This window comes from Cydia fagiglandana, chromosome 7 (assembly GCF_963556715.1).
Source record: "Cydia fagiglandana chromosome 7, ilCydFagi1.1, whole genome shotgun sequence".
NCBI lineage: Eukaryota > Metazoa > Arthropoda > Insecta > Lepidoptera > Tortricidae > Cydia > Cydia fagiglandana.
In genome coordinates this window covers 14,485,244-14,507,344 of record NC_085938.1, presented here as the reverse complement: position 1 = coordinate 14,507,344, position 22,101 = coordinate 14,485,244, and the positions used below count along the sequence as shown (strand labels likewise).

The 22,101-nt window shown below is 35.3% G+C and overlaps 1 protein-coding gene across 1 annotated transcript in view; it reads left to right on the top strand.

The window, feature by feature from the left end:
* The window catches only part of LOC134666012 (uncharacterized), a 234,362-nt gene that overhangs the window by 69,693 nt on the left and 142,568 nt on the right, over nt 1-22,101 (top strand). The window contains exon 4 of the mRNA XM_063523093.1: nt 2,642-2,750. Coding sequence (XP_063379163.1) covers nt 2,642-2,750 — 109 coding nt within the window. The remainder of the gene's footprint in view (nt 1-2,641; nt 2,751-22,101) is intronic.

Here is a 22,101-nt window from a genome sequence, read left to right as displayed (position 1 = left end):
TTTTCGGTAAATATACTTTTCGATCAGGATAGTGATTGAACGCTTATTACATTCGACAAATAATCGCCAATAGTTATAAGCCTACTTTTTTTATAAGCCTACTTATTGTTGATAAAATATTCGTTGTTAGCTTTCTCCAATAAAATAATAGCTGCTAGTGCATGTCCTTATTTCTTAAAGTTTTGAAATGACTTCACCTTATAAAACGAAGTTCTCCACGCCGTCTGTCTATTTGTATGTTCGCGATAAACTCAAACACTACTGAACGAATTTTGACACGGTTTTCACATATCAATCGAGTGATTTTTAGGAAGGTTATAATTTGTTAAGGTTTTGTGTTACCCATACGAACTCGGGGCGGGTCGCTAGTTAATATATAAATTGAAATTAAATAAACATTCCTACCTAATAAAAAGTTATAAAATTGATAATAAATGATTAATGTAGAGTAGCAAAATGTGTATTAAAAATGCTAATGTGCGCTTATAAAATAACTTCTAAACGGTTTTCAAAGGTCAATTTATTCTCATAAGCTTCCGTTTTAACAAATTTAAAAAACACACCTCAAAAACACGTTTACCCGCCATTAACTTGAGCACAGGCTTGTGAGCAAAGTTTTCACCGTAAAACTCACGTTGTATAAGATTTATGGGAAGTCGGTCGACACCTCCGATCATTATTAGTATGGAAAATGTTCCTGGTAACTTTTATACGGAGCACGCTCATTAAGGCGCTCTAGGGCTCATTGGCGATGTAATGTTACCTAATAATTATGCAACTTTTCAACTTCACCTGATCGGAGAAGCTTCTTTTGTTTAAAGTTCATGTTATACGATACGATTTTAATCTAGCATGGTTATAACTAAACATAGATTTTCTTGTGGAAAAATATCGTCACTACCTACTATGAAAAAATCTCGTATAATCACACTGATACTCAAAGTAGAAACGCCGTAACTCTGTATGCATCTCATACATACTACATTTCTCTTTTGATTACTACATTTGTCTTTTGATTGACAGTTATTTTCAAAGTAGTGACGATATATAGTGATTGACTACTTAAAATGAAATATCGACATGTCTGTTATCGACAATTTATAAGAAGATAGCTACCGCGATATACACAACACGTTCGATATCTTCTTCTCTTTTGATATATTGGTAGTTTTGTATTCTTTTGGCACTGTATACTGCAGTTTACGTTTTAATTTTTAAGTACTAAATATATGTAATAAAAGTAGCTAGAGACAAGTCCCATTAAAGGTCACTACGGGTTGCAGATCAGATGGCAAAGTTTCGACAAAACCACCAGTCCACCACGTATAATTTGCCAAAAGCGGATCCCGCGTTGATGACAAAAAGTCACTATTTAAATATGAAATATAAATATTGTAGTGTAATGTAACCGACGAATATGAATCAGTTATCAAAATTTTATTGAATCCTAAACAAGTTACATGTTAAATTGTTTATACGACAACGGTTTCACTCACTTGAATTTACATGAAGTTACGTGTTACATGTTGTGTGTTAGTTTTGAAGTTACATGTTCCTGGATATTAAACGGTACCTACATAGTTTTAAAAATAATTTTCTTTTCACAATTCGGATTTGTACCTACATATTTAGTAAATGACATCTGCCAAAATAAATAAGTATTCCAATTATAACTCTCATTGAAACGTTTGGCAAACGGACCAGCTGAAAAGCCTAATATTTAGCCTGTTTACACGCACGTACTTACTCGTAACCAGTGAGCCGTGATTGTTTGCAAACTCCTCGCTGAATTGTGAGGTAAAATAGAATCAAACGCACGTATAAAACAAACACTTTGCGTTATTTCAATTAATCATAAGCCGTACGACAAGTTGTAGCTAATTGCGCTTGTTCTCGGCATTTATTACATTTTCTACGTGTACATTTAACATTTTTTTTAGCCCGTTATAGTGTCCCACTGCTGGGCAAAGGCCTCTTCCCGTGATTTCCACCCCGTTGTAGTGCTTTTTCCCGCCAGTTACTGATGAAAGCGTCTAAGTCGTCCCGCCATCTCCGTCTGGGCCTGCCAAGTCCGCGCTTTTTTTACGGCATCCACTTGGTGGCTATACTAGCCCATAATAAAACTAAATATCAAACAGCCATTTCATATTACATATATATTGATGACCTATCTGGCCTAGTAACCATAGTAGTAGTAGTAGTAGCCGAGAGGGTAATGCAGGTGCTGGGCATCCCTGCGTTTCCTTAATTCCGTCCCAGGCGGTGTAATGTATGTTACACCATAAATCGTCTGCAATAGACGTAAAGGCCAATGATGATGATGATGATCTGGCCTAGTGATCTTTAGTTACGCACGCTGCGACGTAATTCCATTACAAATTCTGTTTTGCCTTGCGCTGCGTGGAACGGCGTCGCTTGCGCCTCACGCAGCGTACTACGCAGGCGAACAACACGCGAACGCGAAGCGAAGCGATGCTTCGCGGGGGGGAATCAATCCTTTGATACCTATAGAAGTGTCCTACGTGGGCGATCTCGTTGCGAACGCCTCGGGTCCGCCACGCCGCGCCGCGTCGCGTTCGTGAGTTGTTCGCTTAGGTAAGACGCAGCATACGCTTAGCCTGAAAACGTAATGTTGTTCCAGTGGCTGACTTCACGACGCAGCTTTCGCAGATCTACGACCGGCACTCCTCCGAGCTGCAAGTACTCGTTGCCAATTTCCGGAAAAAGAACAGCGAGCTCAAGAAAGAGAGGTAAGTGACCAAATTCAAAATTATTTATTTGTTAAACATATTCCTATGTTTAAATAATTTGGAATTTGGTGCAACAGTAGGTCTTAAATGTATAATGTTACAGTGCCACATGGCACACAAATAGCTACAGAGGACATGTAGCGTGCAATTATAAACTAATTCTTAATTAATATTAAAATATACATGACAAATTAAAAAGTAATGAAATTTCCTGAGACTGACAAAAAATCTTGAATAGAGTACTTACGACTTGTTTTGCTAATGGATAGAACATCGAATTGCGGGTTTTAAATTACAACTAACAAATGATAAGAATATTAGAGATAGGCTAAAAGCATACACATCTACCTACATTTATTGAAAAAACTTTATTATTCACTACTAAATAAAAGTTGACAATACAAACAAAATGTCATAGGTACATCCATTCATTCATTTTATTCATAACATTATCGTTCTTCCTTTTATGAAGGAAAGTTTCTTATATTAAGTTTTATACATTCTCATTTTCGTTTCCATTCTGCTATTATACGATGTTTAACTTTGTAAGTCGACTTAGAATCAGAGTTATCAGAGTTATACGTGAAAGATTTTTAACAGGAAAGAGCTCGCAATTCTACAAACTGGACTGGAGTTGCTTCAATAAGATTCTTATGACAATAAGTATAATATAATCAGAAATATATAAAATTATTTCTTATGTGGTATATTTATGTCACCAACAACATTTTAACTATGTTTATGTTTATTAAGATGTATTTACATCTTACAATGTTTTAACGTATTCTTAAACAATTTATTTAGACCAGGTGACAAAATCCGTAATATGGTAGGTAATAAAACTTTCCATGATTAAGTTCGCGACCTTCGCCCAGACCCTACCCGGCCTTTGCATTATACCTTTCTTCGGCCTATCTGTGTAACAAATCTATCGCCTATTTCTCACAATGGGAACTTTCGAATAAATCTATACCAGCCCTATTCTCTGAACTCCAACGAGATGTAATTTGTATTTTTAATACAATAAGGAATACCTAGGCTAATCTTAAAAGTAGGAAAATTTTGTGAACTTTCATAAAATGTTAATTTTATTTTACGGGGGGGGCAAAAAGTTCCAATAACATTTAAAACACATAATAGCTTTCGAACACCTGGTACGGCTTAACAGTTGATACCTACCTACGGCTATCCCGACAGCCGAATCAACGGTTAAATAGATATAGCATGTTACAACAGAATCTGTCAGCAAGGGGAAAACTTTCATATCAAGATTTTATCGCCAAATCTATGCTGCTTCAAATTTTGGAATCGAAAAATAGGTCAAAAATGTAACGTGCAAGTTATGAATTATGATTGATTTCCATTAGGACAGGATATTTCACTATAATATATAGATATTTATCAAAATATCAACTAATTAATTAAATGTGATCGTTAATTAATTACATGTGAGCAATTTCATGGCAGCGTAGTTAAGTTAAAGTAATAGTCATAAAATAATATCAAAGGGTAATCTACCTACAATTAAGGTCTTTGTAGACGTTATAAAATTTAAATGAATAATTTATGTATTACTTAACTTAATACGGCGGCGCAAAATTCTCTCCTAACAATCACCATAATTGTCAAAAAAAACCTCAACAGTACCTACAACAGACCTCAGATTTTAATGAGTGGAAGTGGATGGGCGGCCATTGAAGGCGGTATCTCGTAAAGTAAAGACACTAAACGGGAACGCCAATTTGTCTTCATTGTGGAGATTTTCTTGTCAGCGACTTGCTTTCGGGTCCTTTTAAACGCTAGTCCACCTCGAGAATTATGATTAAGGGTTTTGAATCTGTCCCAGTAGCTATACTATTCCGATAGACAAATTTAAATGCAAGTTTATTTATATCCTAAAGGTCTGATGGTGGCATCGTCCCTCGAAACAAGGGAAAGAAAATTAGTGATCACTCTTAGCTTGTCCCCTCTTTTACTAAATGTTTTTAACAGAAAAAGTAAGGAACAGGAAAGGAAAGGAAAACCGAGGAAAAGGTGGATGGACTGTGGGAGAGATGATATGAAACGAACGCAAGTGAATGATGAAATGACGGGCGACAGACAGGTGTGGAAGAGAAAGACATGCTGCGCCGACCCCAAGTGAATGGGACAAGGGCAAGAGAATGATGATATGTAGATAGTTTATGGCAGGGCTCTCCGAACCCCGGCCCGCGGGGCAAATCCGGCCCGCGCGAAAGTTTCTGAGGCGCAAAATGGCCCTCTGGTAAAAAAGTTTGGTGACCCCTGGTTTAAGGCAAGGGGAATGACAAAGGATAGTTTTTATCAATCATCATCATTCGCAAACGAAGTAGCGGACAGAAAGAAGTATTAAATATTAAAGAGTCTTACAGTTCCCCCTTGATCTACTTTTCCTGTTTCCTTAGAACTCACTTTTGCCGATCGGTAATATTACTTTCACGTCAACTCGGATTGACTGATTATGATTACCTCAGCCAATCTTAGTCGACGTACATTTTAATTCACATCTCGAATACTTTGGTATTAGCTTAATTATATTGGTTTATTTATCGTATAATATTAAAGTTACTTTTTGGATATAATAAGTTTTTGCCAAAAAAATCAGCTTTGGTACAAGCATTAATCGCTGACTGTACATTTCTTTCCACAGGCAACTAATACTCATCGAAATAATTCTAAAAACCCCAAACACAATTAATTTGCATTGTTTTATCGCAATTATCAGGCCCGGACACGGCCCGGTCTAACGTGAATCATCCTTAATAACCTTCTTTTTAGGGTTCCGTGGCCAAATGGCAAAAAACGGAACCCTTGTAGATTCGTCATGTCTGTCTGTCTGTATGTATGTTTACCATTAGGTACTTAAGTAATGTAATATAGGTTAGTTCATCCCTTAAATTAAGTTAAGTTTAAGTTTTAGCTTATATTTTTGTTATAAATTCACGTCTGAAGATACAACAGTGAATTGACTATACATAAACGGACATGTCCCATCCAATAAGTGGAAGTAATAGGTTTATCCCCCGCCCTTGTTTATGATCCGAATCTCTTTGGAAACACAAATGAACGGGACGGACGCAATGGACACATTTTCAGTCGATCACTGAACAAAATTACGGAGTTATATCGATTCAGTGACCTATCAAAATGTGAGATTCAATAGGTACTGTGCGGGCAGTAGCTAAGCGTAAACTTTCTTAGAGTGAACTAAAGTTACATTTATGAATAGTATCTGAAGTTTGTTTTAGTGAGGGCCAAGGAAGTAAGTGTTCATCTCAATAACATACCTATAATATGCCTAACTATGTTACCTACGCCTGTCACATACTTCTGATGATTCTCCATTAAATTAAATTAAAAGTAATTTTTACCCATTAGTTAAGACACATTTTACTCGATTCGCTGGCCAATAAAAATTGCGTGTTGCTATATTATTTAAAGACTTTGTCCGTTCAAATGAATAAACAAGACCAAGTGTGAGTATTTCGAAAACTCGCGCAGCTAGAAGATCTTGATGTCAACTTCAGTCACATTTTATCCCGAATCACGAAAACAATGAAAACACGAAACGTCGGAGGAAATTTTAAATTTTCATTAGTAGTTACGTACTTACGCGATTAAATTCCGTTTAAATTAAGAAGGTCAACCCGATTTTTCACCCTCTTAGGGGATAGATTTTCCTGCCCTCTTAGGGAAAAAATCCTTTCTTTGTGGAGTTCTACAACGTTTGAATAATATAAAAAATATGTAGTATCAAATTTTTAGGGTAACGGTTATCTGTTAATGTGTAAAGAAACTGTTTTATATTATACAATTTAGATTTTTCACTCCGACTGAATCAAATCCAATGACACCTCATAATATATTCAATCCATCAAACGGTGTAATCAGGCGTGCCAACGAAATGGATCGAACGGCATCCAAGTAAATATTTAAATCGATGATTTCCAAGGTAAATTTAATTTGCTTATACTTTATCTATATTAGTTATTTAAAGCAGGCAACATTCAATATATTTTAATATTAAAGGGTTAACTGGGTTAATTGTAAATATACCTATCTAAGATATTATTTTTCTGAGTCATCAATGTCATCATCCTCCTGGCTTTAAATTTTACCACAGCTCACTTTGGGACCAATTTTTTTGTAGTATGTATATGGAATTGTAAATTTATTTAGAATGTTTAAGCGAAACCTTTTGATAATTTTAACTTTGTATAGATATCATTTGTTTTAATTGTACAAAGAGCAAGACATTTTTTTTCCAAGTCTGTGTTGATCTTGCCGAACTTTTCTTTGGCGAACTTAGAATGTTTGAGAGTTACAGTGATAACTTATTCAATAGCCCGGGGTAGAATTTCGTTCGAACAATATAAATTGAGCAACTTTTACTTAGATAACGTAGAAAGTCTTTTAAATCTGATTCAAGTAAGTTTATCTTTACAAAGCAATTTGGGTAAAATTATAAGCTAAAAAATTCGGCGTCGGCGAAAGCTGGCCTGAACGCTCTGGATCAAGCAAGGTGGCGTGCTCTTGTGTTGGAGGCTACTTAAGACTCATTTTAGGTCATCGCGCCAGCCAAGTAAGTACTAAATAAAATATTTAGATAATGTGATATAGATCTATTGTCAGATCCACAGTCTAATAATTTCCATACAAAATATGATTAGGTATAATTTTATATTGAAAAGTCTAACATACTGTTTTAAAATTTTTAATTCAGTAAAAATTACTTACCTTATAAGGAGTACTTGCTTGACACATGAAACGTACACCGGTTGATTTATAAAGTCCTATAATATTATTCGTAACATAAATTATATTTTTTTTTACCAAGCTTCTTACTTTCACTTGACTTTTTTGTCTTAAACATAAGCCAGTTTGGGTCGGCGAGTATTGTCCTGAATTATGGATGAGGTCAAGCCCTGAATTCAGGTCCCAGCGCACTGCGGCCGATACCGAAATATCAACGCCTTTACTTTCCCAACTGCGTATCTTGCCCGATCAAGCCGATCGAAAAGGATACTTGTAGTATATAACATAAAGTCCACATTTAAGAATAATGTAGGGTTATTTTACGAGGCTATGAAAGAATATGGTGATGTAATGACACCATATGTTTGCCTATTAACTTCACCTGTAGTATCCTATTTCGAGTCGATTTCCGGGAGTTATTAGGTTATTATACGATTAATAGCAGTACTGTTTACATAATTACGACCTTTATAGCCCTATTGGCTTAATATTATTCTTAATAATATTTTATATTTTAAATTTATGGTGCTCAATAAAGAATATTACTTGATGTTCTTAGTTTTCTGGGTTCTATAGTCTGTATCTTTTCTTTACGTATTTAAATAAAAGTATACAATCAATTTTTACATTTTCGGGTACTTATAAGAGTTATTGGTTAACCATACTAATACAAAACTGCCTGGATCTGTAACTGAGCGACTGATTTTAACCTACATTATTTGATCATTTTCATTTTATCTACCCTGAACTGGCTTAAGGAGCCATTTGAGGGTAGATTTGGTTTCCTTTTGTTTAAATACCTAAAGATACAGACTATAATTATGTGTATTATTAAATATATTTTCATGTTCAGCGATTTAAGCGTAAGGATGTAACAGACAGACAGACAGGGAAAGTTACTTTAGTATTTATAACATTATAGTAGGGATTCAGTCAGAATAAGTACAATGGTTTAACTACAAATTAAGCTGTACTAATCCTTCAATCCAACATTACTGTAGCGTAAAGCACTAAGAAGATAATAGGCAGAAGCCATTTAGAGACGTCAGACGACGGCACCATTCCGTTGATCACAAAAAGCTTTTCAACGAAACACTTTTCTCAGGAGCATTGCAACCTGAGAAGCGACTTAGAAGGCTTTCTATTTTCAGATCGGAAAAACCGTCAAAGTCAAAGTTATACTGTTCTACTTACACTTTATTTAAGTTCATCTGTGTCGGCTGTGTTTGTAATCAAATCTTATGAGTTAATGTTACCCATTTCTAGTTTTTTATTGAACGAATACATTTAAGTAATACACTAGTGCACAATGTCGTTCGATAGTGGCATGCCACAAAATGTCGTGTCACCTGTTTTCATTGAAATAAGTCGACTTTGTCTCCAAAGTTGTGGGCTGTTTGCCTATTACATATCTATTCTAATTATACGATTTCATAGCCATTAATACACCGCAACATAATCTTCGTTGACACCGACGCCTTGGCCTCGGCACGCCTCAATGACAAAATAGTCATTGCCAAATGAAATCAGGCTCTCGCCTGAAGCGAACCAATTTAAGTGTTATCTGTGATTATGAATAATTTTGACAGGTCTTCGCATCCCAGTTACACTGGTAGCCAAAGATGAATACTCGGCGATGCGCAGTGAACTACATATGAATACAGGGCCAGGGTCTATTGGCTCGCATCCAGCTCTTAACATTACGTTTGAGCGATTGGGACGATTGAGCGGTCTTCGCTTCCTCTTAATGCTAGTCGCTTGTTTATTAGTAAAACAATAAATTAACGAGGTGATTGACCCATTAATTGCCATAATCAGTTTTAAAGACTATTCTTTTTGATTTAGTCAAGTGTCTCATCTACTTATTCAAAAATAATTTTATTTTCTGTCATTTTAGTGAAGGTGAATAACTTTGTTATTTTTGTAATGTGTTTATGACAAATAAACCTTTTTATTAGTTAAATTTTGATTTCTAAGGCCTGATTCGAATTCAATCTGCCAAATTGAAAACCCTATTAATGGTACTGAAGCTAGCTGAATCAAGATTTGTTTTTCCATAATTTATTGAAAATTTGTTTAAAAATTGTTATTTATAAGTAAATTCATCATTTTCCATTTCTTCCCGCTCCTGTCGTTAGTTTTGTTGTATGCCCTCCATCATACATCCGACAGTGTTTTTTGACAGTTTCTTAGTTTGAGTCCTATCAAGAACAATGTTTATTTTGAAATATTATATTGCATATAGTTTTTGTTGTTTTAACGAACTAATTCCTTGGACACTCCACTCCATACCGTTCAATAGGTCAATACTGTGGGACTTTGTTGAATCAAGTTTTTTGGTCCGATTTCGAGGGTACTGGCTTAAGCATGCTGATTGCCTCATAAACATCGTGGATCATCTCCAAATATTATCAAAGTAATATTGGAAATCCGCATTATTAAACTAAAGCTGCGAACCGTTTCTTTTAGTGATGTTGGTGTCGATTTCTCTGTCGAAAAGTAACCAATGCCCGGTAACTGACACCACATCGACGAAATTCCTGATACGCCAGATATTTGAAGATATGTCTAGATCCTCATTGTTTCATGGATATTGCAATGAAATTACCTTTCAGTATTGGTATAATATTAGGTAACAGGTTATGTTGGAAATTAGTTATGTGCAAGTTTCTTCCATACTTATCAAGTTTTTGACAGCAATTTGGCGCCTAATTAAAAAGACGGCGGCGTTTATTTGATTTTTTTGATCATCTTAGAAATGATAAAAAAAAAATTTTTTTGGTATAATAATTTTGTGATTCTGATAATTATAATGTCGTAGTGTATATATAAAGTAAGCTAGAAAATATCCAAGAAAAATCACTCTGAATTTGTCAAATTTGTTTCGAATCAGGCCTTATATGTATACAATTTCATCATATCGTCCAACGTAACAGTCTTGCGGTCCTTCAGGAACGTACGAAGAATATTTCTCATACTTGAGGAATGTGAAATATATATTTTCTCTCGACTCTTTAATATATGTAGATAGTGACATACTTTTGCGTTAGGAATCGGATTTTTCCCGTTCGGATACATTCTTTGACATGAATTTCAAGCATGAATTTTATTCAAGTGAGGTTGAACGGACGCAAATATATTATTATGTGTTTGTGTGTAGAAATTCGATATTTTTAAATATTATGTTCTTGTCACGTACTTATAACACAATAGTGAGTCATCGTCGATTTGATACATGGATAAGTAGCATTTACCATTTTTAGTTAACTTTTTCGTTAATTATTAATCACTTCTTATGTTTCGATTAAAGTAAATAAATGTTTATTCAGCAAAAATAATACAGTCTAATTAGTCTAATGAGTAACATCAATAAGATTAAAAATTAAACTACTAGTCTAAATTAAAATAAATCTAAAAATGGCCCTGCGGCATTGTGTCAAAGATGCTGGCAGCATTTCCTCGCTGAATGACAATACTAATGCACTGCGAGGGAAAGCTTCTAGCTCTCAGTTTAGATTATTTTATATCACCTCAATCTACGTAACAATAGTAACTTTATACATATATATAAGGATGTATCCGATCGTTCAATAGCTATAGGACAGTCATTATAGATTTTGACCCGTGAATAATTAGTTCTTGGATTTTTTTTTCGTAGGTCCCTCGGGGGGGTCACTGGGAGTGTAAATTCAAAAAGTAGGCTTAATCAGGCTCCTGCGTATATTCAAAAAATGGTTTTTTTCCAAAAAAACGGTTTTTCTTCAATAACTCGGCCATTTTTGATTTTACAGTAAAACCGTAAGGACAAAAATTGTAGGAAATTTGATTCTCTACAAGTTAGTCCAGTCATTATATCCAAAAAACCGACCCTTCTCGTGAATAATCAGTTCTTGGATTTTTTTTTCGTACGTCCCTCGGGGGAATCACTGGGAGTGTAAATTAAAAAAGTAGACTGAATCAGGGTCCTGTGTATATTCCAAAAACGGTTTTTCTTGAATAACTCGGTCATTTTTGATTTTACAGTAAAACCGTGAGGACAAAAATTTTAGAATATTTGATTCTCTACAAGTTTGGTCCTCACAATTTTTCTTCTAGGATCGATAGTTTGGAAATAAAATTTGAAAAAAGCGACAAATTCAAAATATTTTCAATATCTCGTTTATTTTCAACTTTACGACATAAATGAAGAGGACTAAACTTGTAGAGAATCAAATTTTGAACAATTTTGGTTCCTACCTTCTTTCCCCCAAAATCGATATTTTAGAAATTAAACCTGAAAAACGCGACAAATTCAAAATATTATCATTATCTCCTATGTTCCACGCTTTACGGCATAAATGAATGGAAACGAAGTTGTAGAGAATCAAATTCTGAACAATTTTTGTCCTCACGGTTTTACTGTAAAATCAAAAATGACCGAGTTATTCAAGAAAAACCGTTTTTCGAATATACAAAGGACCCTGATTCAGTCTACTTTTTGAATTTACACTCCCAGTGATTCCCCCGAGGGCCGTACGAAAAAAAAATCCAAGAACTGATTATTCACGGGAAGGGTCGGTTTTTTGGATATAATGACTGGACTAACTTGTAGAGAATCAAATTTCCTACAATTTTTGTCCTTACGGTTTTACTGTAAAATCAAAAATGGCCGAGTTATTGAAGATAAATCGTTTTTTTGGAAAAAAACCATTTTTCGAATATACGCAGGAGCCTGATTAAGCCTACTTTTTGAATTTACACTCCCAGTGACGCCCCCGAGGGACCTATGAAAAAAAAATCCAAGAACTAATTATTCACGGGTAGGGTCGATTTTTTGGATATAATGACTGTACTACTATTATTTTATTCATATTACAATTTATACGTAATTGAAACGTCACACACTCATCCTTTATATTATTTTCAATCTTCACAAAGACTACAAACGCTGGAAAGAATATTCTGCCTCTAGATATATTTTTATTTCCCGTCCCACGAAAATAATATTTACCTTTCTTCGTTGTTTTCCTTGAGCGTATAAAGAAGCCTCTAAATGGATAATGAGTATTGCGACAACAAAAAAAGGAAACAACAAAATAATTATCTAATAAATTTTTAGCAAAAAATTCATTTTTGGTACAAGCTTTTATCGCTGACTGTACTTTCCTTACGACAGACAACTAATACTCATCGAGACAATTCTAAAAACCCCTAACACAATTAGGTTGCATTGTTTCATCACAGAGTCCCTGTGGCCACCTCCTGTCTCCATCATCAGATCAGCTCGATGGTACCATAATATTGCATTGTCATCCGATTTATATATGCATGCAAAATTTCAGCTCAATCGGAAACCGGGAAGTGGATCAAATTTAACTTGCAAGATTTGATTACAGACTGACAACGGTCAGTCCAATTTCACCACGGCTACAATTGTCAGTGACATATGTCGAGCGACAATTGTCAAGCGACAGGTGACATATTACAATTTTATCAAATATTTTCTATAGAAGTACTTAGAAACATGACAGGCAGTTTGCGACAATTGTATGTATTACAATTATGTTGTGAAACAAGAATTATTTTTTCTAGTCGACATATTTGTAGAATTGTCGGTGAATCTTGACAGGAAATGAGTTATATGTCGGAATTTCGTTACAATTGTAGTGTTTCTTGTGACAATTGTCATAAACTTAGCAAGATAAATATCTGTTTTTTTCCGATATAATAAAGTTTTTTTTAATAATTCAATGATGGTGGCAAACAGGAATACGGCCCGCCCGATGGTAAGCGGTAACCGTAGCCCATGGATGCCTGTGACGTCAGCAACAGTGATGTTTTACAATTGTCGCACCTGTCACCCTGGTGAAATTGGGGCGTGAAAGTAAATAAATTATTATTGAGTTACTCAAAGGGAAATGAAAATATTTAATGGAAGTAATTTTCGTGTGTCTATCACGTATTTAAAATAAATAAAATATTATCGATTGTCAGAACATCTACTGTATCAATCGTAAAATACTTCCCTCACGGCTCGATTCTGAAAATGTATTAGATCTCTACTATAGTTCGTTTTTTTAGCATTAGAAAGAACTTCGCAGAAGTAAGCTTGTGGTTCCAAATTCGGCACTTTTAGCGGTAATAATTTGAAGTAAATTATATGTATTGACCATGCTACATTAGATAATTCAATAATTATTAACAATTAAAGAGCCTGATAAAAACTGCACGCTTGCTTCTGTGGAGTTCTTTCTAATGCTAAAAAAAACGAACTAGACCTCAACAAGTTACGATATGGATAATTTAAAGATATTTGTAAGATAGATATGTCAAATTTGACGTTTATGACTTAGATATCCAAGTCACATCTAGTCGATATCTAATGTAAATCTAGTTGATCTCTATATCGTTTCTAGATCTTGTGATTATCTCGTTTCCCGAATACGCGTGTCAGTCTACGCTAGGCTACGGTGACTGGTTACCATCAGGCAGGCTGTATACATGCTTGCCACCGACAACGTAGTATAAAAAAACACCTACTCGTTAACCTTAAGGGGCCCACTGATTAACAGTCCGCCGGACGGTATCGGCCTGTCAGTTAGAACAAAACTTTGACAGTTCCGAACAACTGACAGACCGATACCCTCCGGCGAACTGTTAATCAGTGGGCCCCATTAAGACGAAACAGGAGCTGAGTTACATGCAATCAGACTTCAGAAGCAATCGCGAATTCTTAACTTCCTTCATTTGCCTTCCGCAAACTTCCGGAAATAATAAAAATTCCCAAACTTGATCAAAAGTTGATTGTTCGATGGAGTAATTCTTTGTTATCGAATTTGGTCCGTTTTTGTTTAAAACTCACCCATTCAAATTGCTACGTAATATTTCTTTTCTAGGGTTCCGTAATCAAAAGGTAATCAACCCTTTTAATAAATTTCGGCTTTTTCCTCGTAAATACAGTTAAATAGACGATTTATTGTTACGCGCAAAAAGATAAAGGAAAAGTTTCGGATAAAATGAGCAAGATCTTCGAAAGGACAAAATATTAGGGGACGGGGCGATTCTGATGGATTAAAAGCTTATACTATAAGCCATCTTCATTTAATCATTATTTTCTGGGACATCGTATATAACTTGTGAAACATCTAACACACTTTTTGGATTCAGCTAAGCCAAATGTTACCTAAATATATAGGTACATTATATATCTTCTGGATCTTATATAGGTTCTGCAGCATTTTGTATCTTTATAAACGCAAACCAAATGTTATGCTATATTGTTAAGAAAGGTTTTAATGGAATAGAAACAGTTTCATCGGGTAGTTTCTTATTATACGAGTAGAAACATAACTGCTGTTTGTTACAATACCTAGCAAACCAATGACGATATGTACCAATTTAAGATGAGAATTACTCTTTCTGCATTTCTGATTTTCTCGAAATTGTGGAAATGACAATTTTTTTATAAACTGATAGGTATAATATTTCACCTAAGCTAGTTATGATGAAAATAATTATGAATAGGTAGGTAGGTACGTTGATAAGTTATGAATAAATAACAATTTGTAAGGTTGTCTCGTCTTCTTCTCGTCTTCTCGTCGACTTATAAAATACTTAACGGTATCAGCATCCTTTAGTTTTTTGTTCTATGCATAATTATAAATGTAAAACAAAATAATGAGGACAACCTGATTTTGACAGCACACGCAATACAAGTGTTATTTATATGTCATAATTTCATGGAAGTGTGACGTTTAAAATAACACTTGTACTGCGTGTGCTGTTTAAATCACATTGTCCTCATAAATTGGTTCTCCAAATCCTTTTCACATTAATCAAAATGAAACTAACCCTAAACTAACCCGATCGATATCGCAACCCAAAGAAGTCTACTTACTCGCATTGTTATCTATCTAACCACAAGAGCAATCCAAGTGTCCGGTTTCAAATTTATTGCGTACGGTTTCGGCTTTACCCACCTTTGACTTATTGACTCCCAAACCGTGTATTATTACCATTGCCGAATGCCAACAAGTCGAAGCTGGGATCCAATACACCTAAGCTCAAGATCCCGAAAACATTTCATTCACCTTTCCGAGGGGCTACCGAGAACCATGTTCGACGTGTTGCCTCCCTGTCATACCTATGTATTTACAAGTATGACAGAGAGAAGGCCCTTTGATTGCAGTCCTGCAAGAGCAGGAAGTAACTATTGTCAAGACTGAGAAAATGATAGGTCTGGAATTGTGGATGCTCCCCACACTTGAACAATCAAAATTGAATCATATTTCCGAGCAAGATAGATAAATGTAGGAGATAATAAATTATAAAAAGTGTTCCGGATGACAGTTTTACGGCCCCGACACTATCATTAGCAATGACATGAAATTTCACGACGCTCCAGCGTTTGGTCCAGTCAGGTCATGACATTCCTAAATCTCCCCACACACTTATCAGTATTTCTATCAGTATTTTCATCATTACCTTTCACGGGGAATTTTAAGTTATTATTTTCCTAACCGTTCTTAGTTATGTTGTAGTGTACGTTTTGAAGAACACAAAACCAAGACATTATTCAATCATCGATTCAAATATTTCTAACCTGTCGTAATTATACTATGTACCTACTGTGGCAACTCTATGCCCGATGAGCCAGAAAAATGCAGAAAAAGAAATAGTTAATTAAAAAGAATATTTATTTGTTTCAACCTTTTCGTGCGGGCGTGCGCCATGACTGTGTGAAAGATTGGTAGTTAAAAAATGTATCCAAATATTTTTTTTTATTCTTACCACGAACCGGGAATCAAACTATTCTTAAAGTACAATCAGCATCATATAGTAGGGAGCATCAAAAGTACCTATTCAAATAGTTCGGTACGCCATACATACCTATTATATGGTGTACCGAACTATTTGAATACTTTGGATGCTACCTACTATACAACGCTGACTGTGCCTACTGGATTCTTCTGTTATGTAAGAATATATACATACGTATTTGGTTAAGAAAAAAGGTACCTGATAAGTATGTAGGGATTGCAATCCGGTCCGGCGGATCCGGTAATCCGGCCGGATCCGGCACATTTTTCAAGATACCGGATCCGGCAAATTTCACCGGATCCGGTCTCGGATCCGGTAAAGTGAATCAAAGCGCTAAAATATAAAATAACAGCTTAAAACACTGCTAAAATTAAGAAGTTCTCGCCAATATTCGAATTTCCTCGCTCGCAAACAGCAACACAACAACTTGTTTGTTAGTTGACGCCAGTCTTCTAGCCGACGAAATATGTGTAGTCGTAGCGTTGAGATTTCCGTGCACCGTAAGTACTGGATTGGTTTATATTCAATTTATTGTGTTGTTTCATTGTAATTTAATGTACATGTTCTTTCGTTTTATTTTGTACAAACCATTATAGCCCACTTTAAGACACAGGTTTTTGGGGTATCCGAAATGTACATGTACATAATAATTATATTAATTATAATAATTATATTAATTATTAAAAAAGTGGTCAGGATTTTGCTGATTAAAACTAGTCGGGGTTTCTGCGGTTGACCTGACGTTTAGTAAAAACAATATCTGTGGAGGTTCGAAGTAAGGAGGTATAAAAAAAGAGTCCGTCATAAAGCAAGTTCGAACGGGATAGTCTTATATGGAACATTCAACCAAAAACTATTCATTCTCAATTAGTCATAAAACTTTTTAAGCTTTACAGGCCTGATTTAGTTAATATGTTTTATCCTTCTTACAAATACATAAGTCAAAATGAGAGATAAAGACCAAAACGAGAAGATCAAAACTATATATAGCTAATTCAGGCCAGTAACGCGTTTATAAATAATGCCATAAAGTAGAGAGTTTACTTATAGGATAGATGCATACTTACAACATGTTATTATATAAGGCCATATACAGAATATACAAAATAGGGATGTTGACCATATTTTAAAAAATATATTGAACTCCATGCACGAAATAAAACGCAAAAGGGAATATTACGCAAAAGTCGGCGTAGGGTCCACTAGCAAATTCAGAGGGTCTACTTCGAAATGCGAAAATCGAAATTTCGTTATCAGTCTCTAACGCTGGAATACGCAAGAGTGATAAAGAGGCAGAAAACGAAATTACGCGGTAAGCCCTCAGTATGTGCTAGAGGCGCCCCCTACGCAGAGTATTGCGTAATATTATTCTATTTCCCTGAATAGGGAATATTACTCGAAACTCTGCGTAGGGGGCGCCACTACCACAATCCATCACAATCTGGGGTCTACCGCGAAACACGAAATTTCGTTATCTAACCTCTCTATCACTTTTCATCATCATCATCCTCACTTTTGCATATTCGAACGATAAAGAGGCAGATAACTAAATTTAGATTTTCGCGTTTCCCGGTAAAAATATAATTAAATTGTTGTAAACAACATAAAATAAAAGGTTTTTAATTTTTATTTCATGTATGGAAACTTTTAGAACGGGACAGAGATTTTCTTTGTGCATCGTATTCTGCATGTTTTCCTTTTTTCTTAAGAGTCAAGTGAAAATAAACTTTAGAGCAATGATAATAGAGTAGGTATACTTCACTTATTGATTTAAATGCCAGTAATGACTCTTGTTAGTATAAAACCTTCTTCTAAAGTACTTTAAATGACGGAATGAGGGATTAGAGTGATGCGCTCCACTCACTATCAGTATAATGTCATTATTTTGACATTTCTTCAAAAATATTAAAAATGTTTAATAACTTCATTATCGTCCATCATTCTTCCTGTCATTTCTGATTCCATCATTCTAACCAATTCACTGTCAGTATAATGTCATTTCTAGTATCATTACTTTGACATAACTCCAATACTGACGGAAATTATTAAAATAAACTTCATTACTTGCCGTCATTCCTTCATGACACTCCCTACACTATCACTAAAAACGTCATTCCGTCAAAGTAATGTCAGTATCCATGATAGTGTCGGGGCCGTATTTCAAACTTATGATCTTACGCAGGTTCTGTGTTGATGTATTAATAATGTAATGTAGTAATATAATTCCGTAATCCGATAATCACAACGACTTGCAATTGCGGAGTTTGATTTCTCTTTTGAACACACTTTTTGGTAGTACAGTATCCACAGTATTACCATATCAACACATAGCTACTTCTTCTTCTTATGGTGCCGTCTCCTGCCGGAGGTTGGCTATCATTAGGGCTGTTTCACTTTTGACGCTGCAGCTCGAAACAGCGATCTGGTGCTCATCTTGAACCAGCACCTGAGGTTTTTGAGCCACGAGGTTCGTCTTCTTCCACACTTTCGTTTACCCTGGATATACCCGGTCACATAGCTACAAGTACAGCTATTGACAGATAGCTGTCTTCCGGTGTTTATTGGGTGGTCGTTCGACTCGCTTGCGCTCTTAAACCAATTGGAATAGGACCCCTGATCTATAACACTTCACAGGCTAACTGAGCATTGATTCAGAAAACTTAATATCCCTAAGGATTAAAAGTTAAACCCGAATGATCCTAGGGAAACTTTGAGGTCAGGCGTTTGTAATTCATGAGGGAGTTTGGTGTTTGATAAGTAAATTGGACTTAAGCGATTGTTTTACGAATTGGTAAGTTTGTGTTTACTTATTCAGGCTACCATTGTTCGTAGGTAATTTTCCAGAACAGAATGAATACTAAAACTAAATATTGAAACGAAGAAGTAAGTAATGCTATAAATAAATACCGAACATAGTAAGGCCATCTTTTTGAATACAGGTTTTTTCTGTGATTTCTGAAGAATTTTATCTTATCTGCATTGTATTTTAATTTAAACAGCTCGTTGTTATAGATCACAGTGAACTCTTGATATTGAAGATTTGGGAGATGCAAAGTTGGAGTATTCACCAAACAGCTTTAACAGCCCATTTCAACTTTGTTATTGTTTATCTTTAATTAGCATTAAACTTATTTCATTAGACTCGAGATTAGAGTTAGACCGAGAAAAGTCTACAGCGATTTTGATAGCCCATGCAGTGCAAATGTTATTGTAAACGTCAAACTTCTATGAAATTATGACGTATAAATAACACTTGCACTGCGTGGGCTATCATAATCGCTGCAGACTTTTCTTGGTCTCACTCTAGCTAATATCTACAACACATTTCTCTTTGACTTTCGAAATGTATTTACACATTTTGTACTTACGAATAACATACTTATGGAAGCAGTATACGGCCGATCGTAAACATGCCGAATATATGTAGGTACCTACTCAATTTTATAGCCGATGTCACCTTAGGTAACACTTAATTCGTTTTTAGTGTTCCGTACAAAACTTTGTTCACGGAACACTTATGGGATCACTTCGGTCTTGCAAATCAGTTAAATGCGTTTTTCTCAGAAACCGTTTGACGTAGATACCTGAAACTTGGAACAGTTATATTTTATTTCGATCTATTACTTATCATTAGTATTATTACTATGAACGTGGGATATTAGTTGATCAGAATTTATAACCTTTACTTTGTCTTTAATTCACGAAGTCCTATTTAAATATTAATATTTGTCTAATTTTGCTGTGTAAAATCTGACAAAACAACATGATTATGCTTACAATATACACAATTAGTTTCAAAATTTGACTAGAAAAGTTATTGTACAAACACTATAATTTTCTTCAAATAATAATAATATTTTCTTAAGATATTTTTCCATAATCACAACGCACAGATTGCCACTAATGAAGAATGAGTGCTAACGTACTTAGTGATGATGTTCAAGTATTCACGAAATACTATAATAAGTAGGTACGTAATTATATTCCTGAGTACATTTCTATCTCAGTTTACTTATTGTGAAGTTTCTAGTTATTGCCAAGACAACATTTGCTGGTAATTTCAACAATAGTAGAATATAAATTGATGCAAAGCCAAAATACGGCCGGAGCTAGGTAATATAATTAGATCCTTAGATCTCGAATATCCGGGCTTTTAATTAACAAAGTCAACGTCAGTCAAATTGCTAATGATCAGGCTCGTTAAGGATCCAATTGAATAAACAACTTAATGGTCTGCAAACAATACGGTATCGACATCAGGCCAATGAATAAAAAAACTCAGTTTTTTCCTCAATTGTATCAAATAGCCAATTATTTCAGATCAGATCTTTGTACAACATATTTTATTCCATTGTACGGATTTTCATAAATCATAATTTCTATTATGTGTAAGTATCTACCCGCTCTGACCATTTTAGTTAAATAGCATATCAGACTTTTCTTTTAAGTAGGTAGGTATATGTCTTTTTGCAATAAAACTAGAGCAGCGCTAGCGGGCATATCGACGTGCGGAAATGGGACGAGCGCGAGCGACGGAATCTGCAGCTCTTAAGGAACCACTAGGTTTTTTTTAACGCTTACAGGCTTTTAATATATACACTTGCTCGGCCTGCTATTTCAATGCTTTCTAAATTTGAAATTATCTAGGTTCATGTTCATGTATACAAGTCTACAGTGAGTCATGCATAACAACTACTAGCAACGAACTGGAATAACTATAGAAGCCTGAGTAGAGCTCAAAAATTGAAAGGTCTACATCTACAACTGCATACAGGATGTGGAACATGATTAGGAATACGTAAAAGTAAATTTTATGACCTTTGTATGGAGGTTGGCCACTTGGACGAGCTGCCCCATAAAAAAAATTCGAGGAATTCTTTTTTTTGTACTTTTTCATTTTTAGGATTCCGTACCTTCTTCTTTGTGGAAGAGTATGTAAATAAAAGTATAGAACTCTAGGAACGGAGAGTTGAGACGTATAAATACGAAACTCCTCTTTTCGCTCAACGCTACAGGGTGTAGTGAATTAGGGCCGCTTAATTGGTTGCCTGCATCCCGGATCCCCGTCTCGTCACCTCGCGGCCTGACTTCATTATACGCGAACCACTCAGTATTATCGACTTAGAGCGCCAGAAACATCTCTGACGAGCTATGTATCTACGTATTCATACTTCACTTCTGGGAAAAAAAACAAAATTTTGTAACTATCAGGAACGCAGGTCGTCCGCGTCGTGATCGTCCGAATTATAGGGATGGATCGGGTCACCTACGAGCCCTACGGTCATTCCCTGAACGTTCACCTACCAAATTCCTTTATGGTCCATTTACTAGTTCGTCCGTTTCCTTATCCGGCCTTTTCCCCGATTGACCACTGCTGGAATTCCTTCTATTTATGTCCAGTTCCCCGAACGGCCGGCCGTTGTAAAATTCATTACCGGATAAATGAGGATCCAGAATATCCAGATTAACGAGTCTCTACTGTACTTGTCACCTTCATGTAAAGAAAGTTACATCAAGCGTATTAGGTATTCTATTAGTACACATCGTTCGCATAGATACCTACCTCAATTGGTGCAAAAGTAAGAATAATATACAATAAGAATAGGGTTTGCACGACGGATCCGAAATGTATGGGAAGATCCGCGGATCCGGATCCAGATCCGGATAATTTCATACATTTCGGATCCGGATTGCAAACCCTAAATAAGAATAACAACAACACAAATAAGAACAGGATATTTGTAGAACGAATAAATGCACTAACTTATTTTTGATTTAT